The sequence below is a fragment of the Melozone crissalis genome, unplaced genomic scaffold, assembly GCF_028551555.1.
Source record: "Melozone crissalis strain CALT ecotype California unplaced genomic scaffold, PUWL_Pcris_2 ptg000068l_1, whole genome shotgun sequence".
Taxonomy (NCBI): domain Eukaryota; kingdom Metazoa; phylum Chordata; class Aves; order Passeriformes; family Passerellidae; genus Melozone; species Melozone crissalis.
Genome location: NW_026535846.1, coordinates 4,954,098 through 4,971,019, shown reverse-complemented (window position 1 = coordinate 4,971,019; position 16,922 = coordinate 4,954,098). Strand labels below are relative to the sequence as shown.

At 48.3% G+C, this 16,922-nt stretch overlaps 1 protein-coding gene across 2 annotated transcripts in view; it reads right to left on the bottom strand.

The window, feature by feature from the left end:
• LOC128945886 (vascular endothelial growth factor receptor kdr-like) overlaps positions 1–16,922 on the bottom strand; it is a 125,895-nt gene that overhangs the window by 36,902 nt on the left and 72,071 nt on the right. For both annotated transcript variants that reach the window (XM_054289789.1, XM_054289790.1), the window contains exons 10-12: positions 15,803–15,953; positions 13,358–13,463; positions 5,617–5,725 (exon numbers count right to left, since the gene is read on the bottom strand). In XM_054289789.1, coding sequence (XP_054145764.1) covers positions 5,617–5,725; positions 13,358–13,463; positions 15,803–15,953 — 366 coding nt within the window. The remainder of the gene's footprint in view (positions 1–5,616; positions 5,726–13,357; positions 13,464–15,802; positions 15,954–16,922) is intronic.

Below are 16,922 nucleotides of genomic sequence, written 5' to 3'. Positions count from 1 at the left end.
ATTTATTTCCATCACATGTGAAAATGCTGGATATTTACTTGATCACTGATGGATTAACTGATCTAATGATGTCTAAATCCTTGAGGCCTTATATTTAGCAGAGAAGTACTCTGAGTCATGACTCTGACCATGAAAGAGTGAGCTGTTTCTTGGTCCATTTTTAGTAACTTTTCACTCCAGAAAAAAAAAAAATTAAAAAAACCAAATTTTCCTGAAGTGGCAAACTGAATCCATTTGAAAACAAGAAAAACTGAGTGGAAGGCCAGAGCCTGCCCTGCAGTAGCTGCCAGAGACCTGCAAGTACATTGGGGCTGGAAGACACTTTATTGCCTTTGGGTTTTGTTAATTTTAGGGATCTATCCACCTGAATGAAAGCTCATGAATTCCCACAGTGATCTGGGATTATTCTGCTGTCTGTTAGGTCAGGATTTTCAAACTGAGAGTTGTGAGGAACCTCTTATCAGTGTGAGCAGGGATGGGACCCTTGGCAGGGCTCACTCTGGGCCATCTTCTGAGCAGGACCAGGTTTGCCCTAAATCTGAGAGATGATTCAGTGCCAAGGTGTTGGTGAGATGCTTTCTCAAGCCAGGATGAGCTGGTGGGACTCTGAGAGGACCAGGGGTTAAAGCAGAACAAGTGTGCACTGCATTTGCCATCTGCACATTCCACCTGGAACCTGCCCAGGGGCTCCCAGTGCAGAAAGTTCTGCAGAAGCTGCAGCTGAGCAGAAACAGTGAGGCTGCTGAAATAACCAATCTGCCTTAGAATAAAGCACACATTCTAGAAAATACAGAGCCCTGGAGGAGCTTTCAGAGATTATTAAAAAGTCTCTCTTCTTCCCAAGTCATCTGGAGCAGAACCCATGAGCTTTTGCTTCATGGTTTTTAAAGACTGGCACCAGAAATATTTCACAAAAGATCCAAAAAGAGAAGAGACCCCCTCAGGCCACAGCTGTGGAAATTGTTCTTTTTCTCTCATTTCCTTGCGCTGGAGTTGCAGTTTGCTCTCTGCAGGGTGTTGTTAGGCTCAGTTGTTCTCTCTTGGTGCCAGCTGTGTGCTTGGGCTGTCTTGTGTGACACTGCTCACTCCTGACGTCCTGGGCTTCCAACATGTCCAAATCCTGCTAATCCACATGGGGGGAATGTCTGAGGCCACCCAGGGCTCCCCAGAAGGGCAAACTGGGAGCCAGTGGGACACTGGGCTGTGGCAGGAGCAGCATTTCACATCTCCTGAATCTCTCCAGCCAAAACATGGAACAAGTGCAGCATCCCTTGGGATAAGCCTGCCTGGGGCATGGCACAGCTTGGGCTGCAAATTCCCACTGAATGAGATTCCTAAGCCCTGAGTTTTGAAGGATGCTCCATAGTTTTGCTTTGTTGCTGGACTTGAAAGTTACTAGTTTGTTTTTTTTTTTCTACCAACTTAACATTCTGGGAGCAGAGGCTCGGCTTGTTTTTCTTATCATTCCTTCTCCTGACATTTTTTATTTAGCATTTTGAATATTTTTAGCTGGAACCTGTGCTATTCTCTCCCATCTTGTTTGCCTTTCAAGCAGCTCTTTCAGCTCCAATAGAATATTCATTAATTTTCATCGCAGTGGAAGGAAAAAGAGAGGAAAAAAGAAGTTGCTCTGCTCTATCTTTTCATGCTCTCCTCTCTCTTTTCTCCTCCTACCTGGATTATCAGGGGAGTGAGTGCAGCTTGGAGAGCACATTTCAAGTCAGTTCATCTCTCAGACAGCTTTGCTTACATAATCCTGAACCTGAGCAGTGATTAACTTCCTTTCTCTGAACAGATACTGTGTTTTAGAAGGCTCCTAATAAGTTGGCTGAAAGAATGCACCACGGGGCCTTTTCCCTTTTATCAGCAGTCACCAAACATTTGTCTCTGGTGTTGGGTTACAGCATAGTAGCTGCGAATTTCCCTCTCCATCGTGTGGGATTCTGTGGCAAAAGAGGGAAAGGAGCCATTGGGGGGAGGTAAAAAGGCAGCATAAATCAAAGGCAAGGCTGGCTCCATTTGTATTTACAAGGAATTAATTGTTTTTAATTTCCTGTGCTTTGCACAATAATCTGTGTAATTCAAAACTTCTGCTCTTACCCAAATTCCAGCCTGGGCCTGGCAGGGGGGTTGCACCAGGAACAGGGATGGAGGGAAGGGGGAGCCCCTCTAAATGGAGCAGTGGTGCTTGTCAGGAATCCTGTCAACACCTGGGAATGAGCAGTTCGGAGCGGCACAAACTCCTAGAACAGCCCAGCTCATCCATTGTTCTGCTATCTGAGAGCAGATTTTTATCTCCTGCTGGAAATGCAATATTTTCTTTCGGGCAGAAACCTTTAACTCCATTTTTCTCAGTTGTTTTGGCAATCAGATAAACCCTTGAAAAAAGGGCTATGGTTATTATTTGTTATTCTTATCATAATTCATTTATATTCCCAGAACATTCTGAGTTTTCAGATGGGTGGGATCCCACTTTGCTGAACGTGGTGCAGTCAGACAAAGACTGGAGTTTGATTTACTCTGGACCTGCAGCTCTGTGGAGCTGCCCTTTCCAAGGTGCAGAGCGGAGATTAGACATTAAATGACAATAAATGACATTAAATGACATTAAATGACACTTGTCCATGGCAGAGAATCCCTGCAGGAGACACCAGGGCAGCTTTTCCCTGCACTGGGGAGTTTGCAGCCTGCTGGGAATGTCCTTTGGAGCTGGACAATGACATCTCTGAGCATCTGGTGGCTCACCAGATGGCTTAAATGGGAACTCTGGAGTCAGAGCAGGGGTGGGAAAGGCAGGCAGGGGGCAGATCTTGATTGGATTGACACAAAACAAAAATCCTGGAGCAGGAGTTGGGCCAGGACACGATGGATAAATGCCTTCAGCAGAGACTGCAGAGGGACAGTGACAGCCAGGCCGTCTGCAGCAGGGGCTGCCACTGCATCATGAGATTTCTCATCACTCTGGACCCCTTATAAGGTTTGGATTCTGAGTGCTCTCCAAAACCTGCTGACCCCTCCTGAAATGAACTCTGCTGGCAGAGAAATGATTTAAAAATAGAGCCCAGTGCTAATTCTGGTGTCCGTGGGAGTTTTTGTGGGGGTTCTGCAGTGGAAGAACAAAATGGTTGCTGACAATTATTCCACAGGGATAAATTAATTTTGCTGAAATGAAGGTTGTGGTGGTGGAAACATCAGACTGAAGTGAGCACATCCCCAGAGAGCAGCATGGACAACACCTGAGGAAGTGTCCCTGGAACACTCTGCCATGTCCTGGGAAAACATCTCAACCCTGCCCCAGTGGAACAGGGATTTGAGGGAGTTCAGCCTCTGTGCCATCCTCAGATTTCTCACCAGGGAGAAGTGAGTTAAGTCCAGTTCAGCCAGAAGGTCTGAAAGCAGCTCAGGGAGCAGCAGCTGGTTTGTTGGTAGGAGATAATGGGAGAGCAGGTCTTTAAAATCAGCAAATTGCTGAATGAATGGAGGGGTGCCACACTTGGAGCTGCTTTGCAGAGATCTCTGAAATGCTACAAACATTTCCCAGATGCCCCAAAGCCCCAGGTGTTGCTCATGTGCTCTCAAGCTCTACCCCAGCCTTCAGCTCAGTCCTGAGGTTTGACCTGCACACAATGAACCTCCTCAAACCCATAAAGTGACCAGCTCAGAGCCTTGTGCTGTGGGGCCTCCTCTGCCTGGAACCTCTCAGGCCATCCCTGGATGTCCCTCAACACTGAGACAGGAGAAAACTCCTGGGCAGAGTCACCTGGAGCTGCTCCAGCTGCTCCAGGTGTGAGGGTGACCTGCAGAGCTCTGCCCACAGCCTGGCCCTGCTGGAGCTCTCAGAGAGGAAAGCCCACAGCAGGCACTGCTGCTGCTCACTGCTGCAGCATGACCTAGTTTGGCACCAGGACAGCCACATTTAGAAAGTTTTCATTCCTTTCTAGTCCATAAACACCACTATTTTTAAACACAGCACTTCCAAAAGCCAGTCATGCTTGGTCAGCATTTGCCTCTTCCCCAGAGTGGTGCAGACTCCCAGTTTCCCTTCCCAGGCTGGAACACATCTGCCTGTTCACCTCCTGCTCTGCTTGGGTGAATGGAGACATCCTCACCAGAACCACTGTCAGTAATTTCACCCAGTGATTCATTTCCTTCATCATTCAAACTGCATGATTAAACCACTTGTGTCTCAAAACATTGCTAGATCGATCTTCAAATAAAAAATTTGAAATATTACCTCACCGTGGGCGGAAAAAAACCCCCTACATAACTTTAAAATAAACCAGAGTTGTGCAAGGTGCATGGATGATCTAACCCTTTGGATCTGACCTTATGCTCCTGGCTTATTTCTTTGGGTTTAGTCACCAAGTGTGCAGTTCTGTGTTCAGTTGGATAACCCACCCAGACACAGCAGAAGTCCCAGCAGGACACAACACTTGGAAGGGGTGATGTGGAAAATTAATAGTTGGTCTTCAGCCTGCCTTGGACATCTTTGGGACCTCTTATATCTGAGCTGTGTCTCCCAAAAATGCACCTTGAAGGGCATTTCCCTGAGTAAATGAGAATTGGGACTTTGGGAAATATCTTTTGGAGGCTGAAAGCCTCTCCTGTGTCCTGTCACCTCTAATGGGGGTGAAATCTTTGCCCTCAATGGCTCCTGTTTCATTATTGTTGGATGGCATTTTTCTGTTGGCATTGTGTAACACCAATGGGAACAGTGTTTGGTGAGCCCTTTTTTGGCTGGAGGGATTTGAAAGGTGCTGGATTCCTTTGGAGCAATGGAGTCAAACAAGCCAGGAGGGAGGAGAGGCACAGGAGTGCAGATCCCTGCCATGAACAAGCTCTGCCCTCCCAATTTGTTCATGGGCAAGGAACCAAGCAGTGAGAATCAGACATTTACTTTCCAGGACATTTCTGCACTCTTTGTTCTAAAAATCGATATTTTGATGCAAATCCTGGCAGCCAGCATCCACTCATCCAGAAAGTGAGCACAGAAACGTCTCAGTTTGTTCTGGGTGAGCACTTGAATGAGGCTGTCCCTGGACTCTCCTCTCTTTTTGAGCTGCCATCTCTCCTGAAAGCATGATGTAGATGTTGATCTCACTGCTAAAGAATCCCTGTGCTGAAAGGTTAAGTGGATATTTGTTTGGATTTGTGTTCTGTGGAGAACCTCCTCCCTGCACCAAGGGCACTGCAGAGGCCCAGGCAGGGCTCCAATGTCACCAGTGCCACCAGCCTGGACCAGGCTGCATCCTGGCCTTGCTCACCTTTGTATGCCTGCTGATTTCCTTGGGGAACAACCCTTCTGCTGGCTCAGGGACAGGCTCCAGGCCTCTGAACACCACAAAGGTTTCAGCTTTGCCAGAGGTTTCCCAAGGACAGCTCTCAAATGTCACCAGTGCTGCTTTAAGGCACAGAGAGGGACTTGGGGCTGCAGCTGCAAAGGGCAAAGAGCCATCGGGGCTGGACATGTCCAGCCTGCCTTGGGTGGGGTGAGGAGCCTGGGACTGCTCCAAAAAAACAACACACAGGGATGGCCAGGAGTCCGAAGCAGCCCTCAGCAGGCTCCCAGGGAGCTGAGAGCAGCAGCAGTGCCCGTGGGGAGGTGTTGGTGCTCACCTGACACGTAGAAGGCGATGCTCCGCTCCTCCTCGCCCACCTTGTTGGCAGCCACGCAGTAATAGACCCCCGAGGCACTGCTGTCCTCCATGCTGAGGGTACTCACAACCTGCCCACAGAGAGAACACAAGGAATGGCTCTGAGGGTGGGTGAGGGCAGAAAAGCTGTTAGGAAAGTTGTTTCTAGTTAATAATGGGTGAAAGTTCCCGACAAGTGCTGCTACTTGGTTTTTGTCTCTCGGCATCTCAGCCCAGCTAATTCTCTTCCCTCCTCATTCCTAAACCTTACCCTTCGTTTTTCCCCTGTCTTACCCATGAAAAACAGGGACCTGCCAAGGTCTTTGTGTGACAACATCAAGCAAAAAGCTGAAGGGAAGGGGCTGAAGGATCCATTCAAACACAGTCCCACAGCCATCTCTTCCCTTTGCTGCTTTTCAGCTCTGGGTTGTGTGGGGAATATCCGCATATCCATAGGTAATTCCTATGGATGTGGTACAATATTGCAGCATTTTGTTTTTCCCTCAGGGAAGGGAGGGAATGATGTGGCCCCTTTGTGCTTGGAGCCCCTTGATCCCAAACCCTTCCCTGGAGCTGCACAGGAGGGGTTCAGTGAGGAGGGAGCTCTGCAGAAGCTGCCAGTGCTGGAACATTTGGTAAATACAGAAAGGGAGGATCATGGGGAAGGAAGGAACACTTGTCCTGAGCTTCACCACATCAGAACAGAAGGGGGTTCTGTCACTCCTGGGGTGAGCTCAAACATGTCCTTAAGAACTTGTGCTCCTTAAACCTCCCAAGGCCCAGCCATGTGGCACTGCCCTGTCCCTGTCAGTGCAGCCTCTCAGGCTCACACAGGAACATCCACAGACCAAGCCTTTAATTATTCCTTGTATTCCTTTGGAGTGGGAGCAGGAAAACAGGCCCTGAGCCACCAAGACAGAGATGTTCCTGCAGGATTCCTCTGCTTCCCCTGCAGCCATTCACCTGAGGAGCTCTGAGCCCTCACATTTGGAACAAATATCACTTTCTTTGCCATCCTCTCTAAGGCCTTTGAGAATCAAAACTTATAACACCCCCTGGCCCTTTGTCCTTATCTCCAGAGAGCTCTTTGAAGTGCACAGAAGCATCTCTGGACTTTCTTTTTAATATCCTAAACTAAACTCACACAAGACACTCCTTTACCCCTCCTAAAGCTGCCCTATGAGAGTGTCTAGAGCTGTGTGGGATGAATTTTCTGAGTTATTTAAGATTTGCTGAGATCTGGCACTTTAAATCCTGCAGGGAAATGAGTTCCAAAGGTTTTGATCCCATGTGCATTTGCCATTCTGATGGTGAGCATTTGCAGCAGAATAAGGGCTGAGTGGAAAAGTCTTCACTTTTCATGGTGAGAATGGAGAACCCCCAAATTTAGGGGTGAAAAAGGAGAGCAGCAAACCAAACTCCCTCTGGTGTCCAGCACAGAAAGAGCTGTGCAGTCCTGAGTGATTTATGATGTGAAAAGAGCTCTTCCTTGGCTATAAAACCAGCCTGGCCATGAGAGCAGCCTGCTCCTCCTCCTGCTGCTGGTCCTGAGCAGTGGCCCAGAGCCATGGGCTGGGAAGGAGTTCATGTCCAGAGCCCTGAGCAGCAGCAACTCTGGAATTCCTGCTGAACCAGGACCAACATCTCCCTCCTCATGGCTGCTGGAGCTGAGCATTTCATGTTTGGGAAGAGCAAAAGCCAATATAAATGTACGTGCTGAGGACAGGAGGGGATACATTTGGACAGCTTTTAACAGCAATTAGTCTTCCTAAGTGACAGCTCTAGCTGGGAAGTGCAGGATAACACTGCAGAGCCAGGCAAAATCATAAAATATCCATTCTGGGACATGTCCAAAGTGTTAGGGGTGACACTGTGGCTCTTCTAAACACTGATGCAATGCCTCAAGCTGCTTGGTGGCCCAGAGGTAAATGCTCATGAGCACACACAGACAGATGCTGATATCTCCAGCTCCATAACTCAGGAAAAGTCTGGCAGGACAGTGGGAAAACAGAAAAAAAGAGAAGGAAAAAAAAAGAGCAAATAGCTATCCTGAGACCTCACTGGAGCTAATCTCAGCTGTGTCTAGATATGAAGGTGAAAAAGATGGTAAATGACAGTGGGAAACAATCTGGGGACAAATTCTCGGGAGAACAAAACTACTGAGGAATAAAGGGAAAAAACCAAACCAAACCACTGAGGAATAGAGAGAAAGTAATTTTCTTGTTTGGATGCTCTGGTGATTGTTGTGCACTTGGATCCCAAACCCTGACACACCTGGCACCAGAGATCAGGCACTTGCCTGCCTGGGCCCACAGCTGGCACCTCCCAGAGCCCTCCAGACTGTGACTTTTAAACCAACAGCACCCAGTGGAGACCTACATGTGATCCCAGGGCTGGCAATTCAGGATTTTGAGTGATTTTCTTGTAAGATGAATTTCCTGCAATAATTTTGTATCAACCTTTCACTCCAGCTGTGTGCTCCTGGGTAAATCCCTGAGCCTGGGAGCCCAGTTATCTTTCCAACATCTGAAATAAAGTTCTCAGTGGTCAAACCAATTTAATCCTTGTTGGTTTGGTAGCTGAAATTTGAAGTCTGTGTGTGTTTGGTCACAGTGGCAGGTTGGGATAAGGATTTTGTTCTTCTAAATGCCATCCCTAATGAAAAAATGGTTTTAACTTGAGCACCCAAACTCAGGGATCTTTTCCCTTTATTAACAGTGCAAACTATTGGGGCACAATCCCAGAATCTGGGGACCTTTAGCAGACAGTGGAAAAATTCAGAGGGGATAATCCCTGTGTGTGCTCAGTCTCTGCACCTGGAGAAGTATTTTCCACTCCTGGAATCATAGCCAGGGTAGAAAAGCCTGAGACATATTGGAGTGAGTCCAGAGGAGACCACAGAGCTGCTGCAGGGCTGGAGCCAGGCTGGGAGAGCTGGGGGTGCTCACCTGGACAGGAGCAGCTCCAGGGAGAGCCCAGAGCCCTGCCAGGGCCTGAAGGGGCTCCAGGAGAGCTGCAGAGGGACTGGGGACAGGGATGGAGGGACAGGACACAGGGAATGGCTCCCAGTGCCAGAGGGCAGGGATGGATGGGATATTGGGAATTGGGAATTGTTCCCTGGCAGGGTGGGCAGGCCCTGGCACAGCTGGGGCTGCCCCTGGATCCCTGGCAGTGCCCAAGGCCAGGCTGGACATTGGGACACCCTGGGACAGTGGGAGGTGTCCCTGCCATGGCAGGGGTGGCACTGGAGGGTTTCTGAGTCCCTCACACCCCAAACCCCTCTGGGATTGATTCCATGATCAAGGCAGGGCTCACCCCACAGCTGCTTCTCAGAAAACCCAGAGCACAGCACTCTCTGCTGAGCTGGATAATGATTGATGGGAAACCTGCAACTGCCTTAAAATTTTGTGCCTCTGCACTGAAAATGCCATCAATGCACTATTTACAGCCTGGAAATGTGCAGGTTCCAGCTTCCCTGGCCCTGTGAGCAGCAGTGACAAGGGGCTGTCCCACCCTCAGCTCCTGTGCAGGCAGTGCTGGCACGAGGCTAATTAATAACAAATTATTGGCATGTTGTGTCTAGACATCTTCCTAGATGGGATCCTGGGAGTTCACTGCAAACCAAACACATCTCTGCATTGCCTGGGCTGGATTTGGAATTAAGGACTCCATTTCCTATGACTTAACCTAAAGGCCACCCAATACTGCGAGCCCAAGGAAGGGATTATTAGCTAATAAATAATTACTAGGAAAGAATAAACTAAGTTTAAAGCTCAATAAGCAAAGGAATAAAATTAATGGTTTCTGAAGAACAGCTCTGACAAGTAAATAGAGCTTGCTGCTGGGAAAACTCCTGATGGAGTAGTTCAATAAAGTCCATATGTAATGTTCTCAAACTGATAAAAATAAGTTATTTTAGAACCAGCCAAATAACATTCCCCAGCCATGCACTGTGAGTGTTTTAAGACATCTTGTAGTAAGGACAGAGCAACGAGACCTTTCTTAAGCTGGAGCCAGCATGAATTAATATCTCTTGTTATTGCTTGCTTTCTCTTTCCTTTGTCTGCCCCTCCCCACCCCAGAGCTGCAGTTAACAATCCTTCTCCCTTCACTTCGTTAGCTCCCCGTGGGCAGGATGAGGAGAGCAAAACGTGGGTGGAAAACTTCTCAGCTGTCTGACTGTGGCAGGGCTGGGCTGGAGGTGGCTTCAGGGAGATGGAATTACAGAACTTGAGCAGGGAGCCTGCACAGAAAGCACTCAGCTCACTGCTAATCCATCCACTGGAGTGGCACACACAGCACTTGTTTGCACAGCCTGACAGTGCTGAGCCAGGGCTGGAGTTCATTCACTCAAAACATGCTAAAGGATGAGCTGAGCTGAGTGAGGAGAGAGGCTGGGGCTGCCTGAGAACTGCCAGCCTTGCTCCCATCTCGGGCAGGGGCTGTTCTGTCCCTGGGAAAGGGGAGCAGCCAGTGCCTTCCTCAGGGTGAGCAGAGCTGGTGGCAGCACTGGGAGGTCAGGGAAGCTGCTGGGCTGGGGACTGGGGTTAACTGTGGCCTGGAGGGACTGCTCACCCTGAGCCCCTGGAGCAGGTGGGTAAATCCTGCCTGGTCCTGAGCAATCACCACCCCCTGCTCCTTCCTCCAGTGACTGCAGAGTTTTTGTTCTTTTTGTTCCTTCAGGAGGTCAAAACCTGGCATTTTTGGGTTGGTTTTCCTGAGTGGTTGTGAATTTAGGAGGTCAGGGAAGACAAAGGGCCGTTCTGCTGTCCCTGCTGCTGGCCAGGCTCTCACCAGACCCACCAGGGACAGCTCCTGTGCCTGGGCAGTGCCTGACACACCTAGGCTGACCCCAGGGAGTGGCTGCAGTGTCCCAACCCTGTCCCTGTGCTGTCCCCTTCCTGGCACAGCCTGGGGTGACAGGGCTGGAGAAGCTCCTGGAAGTGACAGATTTGAACAGCCTGCCTGAGCTGCTCACACACTTCTCACCACACACATCCCACTGCTCTAATGGAGACTTTTTGTTCCTTCAGGAGGTCTAAACTTGGCGTTTTTGGGTCAGTTTTCTTGAGTGGTTGGGAATTTCACCAGCAGAAACACCCACGTGGCCTGGCCACTCTCATATAGACATGAAAGGGAGAAAAGAGATGAAAAGAACCCCCCAGAGAGAGCTGAATTATGCATGAGTCTTGCTATTCCCTTCTGCTGGTCCCAAGCTCAGGCCAGTTTGTTATTTTGCTAACAGGAAAGAAAATAAAATAGAAACCTAGCTCCTTGTGACTTGAAAAGTCAGGCAATTCCTGCAGTCACGAGTGTTACACCTGGTGTGAAAAAGCAGATTCAGAGGAGCCCTGCAGTGCTTTAACTCCCAAAGTGAGGAGCTCAGGGTGGACCCCAAACCCCAGGGAAAATGAAACGATCACAGTGCAACTGCCTCAGCTGTGTGACCATTTCATTGGCCACTGTTGGACCAAAACTTCACTGAAGTGCATCATTCCCTGAACCATAACCTCGTGCTTCTCCTCAGGAGTGAGACTCAGGCTTAGGAAGGCAGGGGGAGCTGAAATTCACTTCTCTGTCTGTGGAATACTCATGGAATAATCATGATGAGGATGATGACAGGAGAGCTCAATTTTACATGGCACTTCTGTCAGGAGATGTCTGAAGAACTTCATGTGATCAAAGAGCACCAGGGGTTTGCTGGAAAAACCAATGCTTGCTGCCCTGCCAGCTTGCTTTGGGCAAATTTCTGGATCTGGTGACTCCAGGGGAGTTATTCCATATTTTTAGCAGCTCTAAACAGTTAATGCAAGTTTCCACATGTGGCTGGACCAGCTGTTATTGCCTCAGCTCCCAAGGATGAACTCTTGGGTGCTGACAAATCCTAGAGCCCAGATAAATTCCACCTTTTGCTCTGGAACTCCAATGCTCATGGGACAGCTCAAATCCCACAGGAAAATCCCCAACCTCAGCTAATCCCAGTTCCTAACAAAGCTCCTGAAAGCTCAGCCTCCAGCATCTTTATTTTTTCATCTCCTAGGTCAGTATAGGTGAATTACTTGCTGGGACATGGTGGGAATGGATTGGGCTGGTTCCTGTCTGTTCCATTCCTTTTTCCTCAGAGACTTTAAAAAAAATATATTCTATAATATAAAGACTCCAATTAACACAGTCTTGAACTTCAGAAAGGGGGAAGGAGAGGGACTGTCTGCAGTGTAAGCAGGGAGTGAAACCTGAGATTCTTAGAATTCAGTTATATTAATTTGAATAAATCTTAATCAGGACATAAAAGTTAATAGGAAGCACCTCAGCCTGTGTTTTCAGCCAGGCAGAAAAAGAATGAGTATGCTATAAATTGTAAAATTATGTAACTCCTTACTTTAGTAATGAAATATGTAAAAGTTGATTATATATATATATAATATATATGGAGAGAAACAGTAGCTCTGAGAGTCTCAAAGCTCTTGTCAGCCCATGCAGCAACCAAAAAGTCTTAGAAAAAGAAGAAACTTTGAAGGTAAATGTCACCAACCTCCATTTTTATAAATAATTAGCACTTTTAGGGGGTTGCTTTTACCTAAGATGTAAAATTCTTAAAGAATACATTAAAGCCAGAGCTTTAGGGGCACTATGCCATCTACATAAATCCAAATTTATAAATATCTCCCAGCAATGGAAAAACTCAGGAATGGGAGGCGAACACTGATTTTCTCCTTCCCAGCCCAAGCTCCATGTTTTCAGAGCTCTGGTTGGATTATGTTTAGAACTGGAAAGTCTCCTGAGAAAGAGCAGATGGCTGAGGCACTGATCCTGCCAGATGCTGATTTAGTCTGGAGCCACTCCAGGAGAGCACTTTAGCTTTGTGCTTAACTTTAAGCACGAGACTAACTCAAGGATTCTCCTGTGCTCAAAGCTGAGCCAGGATTGGATCCAGCACCCTGCAGGATCAGACACGGAACCATCTGGGACATCCACCTCCAAACCTGGAGCTGCAAACCCACTGCAAGTCCAGCAGGTGATCCCAGCCAGAGCCCAGCAGAGCCAGGAGGCCCCAAATCCATGGCACATTCCCAGCCTGGACGTGTGGAACACCAGCCAGTGTCACCACAGGCACCTGGGGACACTGAACAGGGAACCCTGCTGGGGTCTCTGCATTCACACAGGCAGGGTGATCCCAGGGCTGTTGGAAGGGGGAGCAGGCAGGGAAGTGTCCAAGGAAGGTTCTCCCTCCTTCATTTTTCCAGGGAAGTGGCTTCAAGCTGAGGGCTGCACACTGGAAATCAGAGCAGGCACCTGTGGCACTGTGACCACACCTGGGAGTGGAGGAAACAGGGCAGGACAAAGGGGGACAGGACAAAGGGGGACAGGACCAACAACTCTCCAAGTGTTTCATGAACTCAGAGTCCTTATCAGTGTTCACATCATGACACCCCTCGAACTGAACCACTCTCACACTTTCTCAAGACTGAGGGAGACACAGAAGGTTTTGACCCAGAAGTCTTGGGAGAGTTTAAATAGGGTGGGTGACATCATTCCCAAACCCCAGCACTTGTAAACTGAAACAGCAGAGATCTGGGATGATCCCAGCACTGGGGAATTCCAAGCATGCAAAGAACCCTCAGCAGCTTGGGAACCACGAGCTGGGGGTGAGCATCCCCTGCCATCATCCCCATCCCATCCCATCCCATCCCATCTCATCCCATCCCATCCCAGGCCACACATACCTTTGGTTTATCCCCCTGCCTCATGGGGATGTTCTCAATGCTCCTGATCTTGTTTCCTATGACTGTGTTCTCTGAAATCACAACTTTTGGCCCCTCAGGATTGCACCTGGAGGTGGAAAAGCAGAGATGGTGTTCAAGGTAAGCAGGGAGGTGTATTGGAGTGAGAAAATGTCAATTTTAGACAATAATCCTTGGTCTTAAATACTCCTAAGAACTGTTGCTGCTGGAGTCTGTTACATCTTTGTGAAATTCCTCCATTCCTTCTTTGCAACATTTCCAAATTATTTACAAGGCACCTTGACAGAGGCAAACAAAATCAGTGCATGACCAGCAATGAACCCTCCAATCTTTGCAAAGATTAGAAATGGAAAATACTGGACAATTAATTAAATCATGTGAGTTTTATCTGGCTAATATAAGTTATATTTCCAAATTCAAAATGCCAGTCACTTCAAACTGTTGGGAGGTGGATGTTGCTGTCTGCTGTGCTCAGCTTCCAACAGGAAGTGTAGGCTGAGGGAGTAGAAGGGATAAATACTTTATAAATAAATAAAAAATGCCCCTTTAATGTTGCACATTCCACAGAAGACACTTTTCAATCTTCATTTTGGAAGATGGGCAAGGAGCAGAGTGTGGAACACGTCATGTGGGAAGGTCCAGCTGCACTAAGGAGAGACCCAGCTCTTCTCATTGCTAAAAATGCAAAGGCTTTGAGCCCACCACGGGGTCTCAGGAGGTAAAATGGACTTTGACAGGGCTGATGCTGCAGAAAATCCCTCCACAAATCAGCCATGCCTTTGCCAAAGCCACACAAAACACAGGGGCAACACCCTGGGCCAGGGGAGGGTTTGGTGCTCTCAGAGGGGCCTCATTAGAAGATGTTGAGGGACTTCCTGCAAGGCACAATCCTGTCCTGAGGATGAAGGGGGAAAGCTCAGAGGAAGTAAAATCACATCCCAGCTCTAAGGAACAATGCTGGAGCTCAGGGATTCAAAGGGCACTGCTGAGGCAGAGTGGGGGGAGAGAAAGAGAGAGAGAGAGGAAGTCAGACAACAGAAGGAAATGGGGGCTGTGTCATTTCCCACAGGAATCCTCCTCCAGCTTCTGCTGCAGCAAGATAAGGCTGCCCCTGGGGCCAGCAGAGGTAGAGCCACTCTGCAATTGTATTTAAATTGATAAGATCAGAGAGCCAGAAAGCTGCAACAAGGGTTATGTGAGGTCCTTTGCCACCAGGTCAGTGGTTTGGATCTGGCTGAATTCAGCACTCATGGCCAATTCTCTCCTCCTAGACAGAGAGGTCTGGAAAAGATTTTGGGTCACCTCTGTGGTTTTCCTAGAGGATGCAGAAGCTGTTTCCATGTGGAGTTTCCACCCTGGTTTCATTGAACTCCTCCCAGGCAGAGCCCTGTGCCTCCTGCTGCCCTGCAGTGCCCAAAGCCATGAGATCCCTGAGGTGATTCCTTTAGGAGCAGAGTAACTGGGGATACCTCCCTGGGGCACTCCCAAGCTCAGGTTGCATCACCCAACATCCCTGTGCTGTACAGAAATCCTGGGGAAGGATTCTCCCTGATTTTCCTGTCTCATGGATTGCCATTCACAGCAACAAATGAGTGAGAAAATAAGCAACCCACCATCCAGGAATTTTCTCCCTTGCTTTCTAGATATATCTTCATTTTTCTAATGGGTGGAAAACCTGATTTCATCTCTCTCACTGCAGGGAGGAGCTGAAGTGTCAGAATTGTGCAGGACCTGGCTCCTGCATGTGCCCAGGGGCTACCAGGGAAGCGATGGGCACCAGGCCAGGCCTCTCTCTGCAGACCCCTCTGCTCAGGGAGCTGCAGAGCAAAGGGAAAGTCTCCTCAGGCAAGCCCCCAAAGGCATCCTGGTGTTCCCTGGCTCCTTCCTCTCTGGCAGCTTTGCCCCAGTGACTTTGCTGTGTGTTCACACCTCAGCCTGCAGCACAGAAGGGTCCCCAGAAAGACACAATTCCTCTCCCAGCTTCACGAACACCACAGGAGGCTGAGCCCAGATTGCAGAGTGAAGACAGCCCTTGGGAAGTGCCATGAATCCCATATGGATTTAAGGAAGCCAAGCCTTCAGCAGGTTTGTCTGGAAAAAGGTGTGTTAACTCTGCCCACACATCCTGCTGGATTTCCTTTGTCAAATATTCACAGCATTCAACAGGACTAAGGAAAGTCAGAGGGGCATTGCTGGTCGAGGTGAAGGAAAATTCAATGATCTTTAATCACTTTAAACTTATTTAACACAATTCAGGTAATACACAAGGTGCACGAATACAGCCAGACACCAGCTGGGCTCAGAATCCTGGAGATCTTCACTCTACTTGTGATTTTAGCTCAGATAATTAGGATGGAGTGGAAAGAAAACCTGGCTGGAAATACTCAACAATTCAGGAACATGTTCATCCACAGGGAAGTCACTTACAAGGTGCCTGTGAGGCTGCAGGGCTGCCACTTCCACTCAATCCTTGGCTCAGGATTCCCACTTGCTGTGCACTGGATTTTGTGTTTGCTTCTCAATTCCACCTTCACAACCTTATGAAAATCTGTTTCCTTTTCATAGATCTTGGGTCTCTCTAAAGACAAAATAAACCCACAAAATTCAAATGAGCAAATTTACATCCATAAAAGGTTTTGAAACATTTTGCTGAGAGAAGTGATGATCCAGTGAGAACCTGATGTTCTGGGGAATTCCCAGCAGTTCTGAAAATATTCCTTCATAGAAACAAGGGTGTTGGTTGTGCTATGTCACAAAACACATTGCAATGCTACCACATTCATCCTAATCCCTTTCAAGTGGTGTTGGGGACCTGCTGAAATTCTGGAAAATTCATGCCATGGAACATCTCTTGGTCACATCTTGGCTGCAGGATCAGGATCAGTCCTGGACTGTGGCAAAATGGAATTGGAGGGGTGATGTCCCTTCCTGAGAGGAACCTTTTCAGGCAGCTGCTTGGAAGTCACCAGGTCCTCAGGGCTTTGGGAAAAAACATATTTTTCACCTGGAATCTTTCCTTTTCTATGTATGTAATGTGCACTGGATGGAGGGGAGAAGAGAGTGAGGAAGGAGTGGTGTGGGGAAAACACTTGGAGAGAAATGCCAAGAAATTCTCACCAAGCACGGTGAATGCCATTAAAAATGTCACGGCATTACTCACGTCTGGAGGGGCCACAAGATCACACCCTCAGACTGGAAATCTCTCAAGAGCAAACTTTTTGTGACACTTTCAGGGCTGCTCGTTGCCAGCAGGAAAGAAATGCTTTGTCCTGTCTCCTTGCAGCTCCCACGGGAAGGCACGAAAGGAGAGAGAACGGGAAAAAAGCCCCAAAGTGAACTGAACTTTCACTAACCTCACACAGGGTGGCTTTGGGGCTGGGGTGAAAGCACAGGCTCTTCCCTTGTGCAGACAGCTCTGCCCATCCCTGGCCATATCTCTTTGTCTGCTTCTCATAACAGGAAATCAAACAGATTTATTGGTGGGGTCCCTCTGTGGGACACCCCTGTGCAGCCAAGAGGGGCTGCTCTGCACCGAGGCCTTCTGACA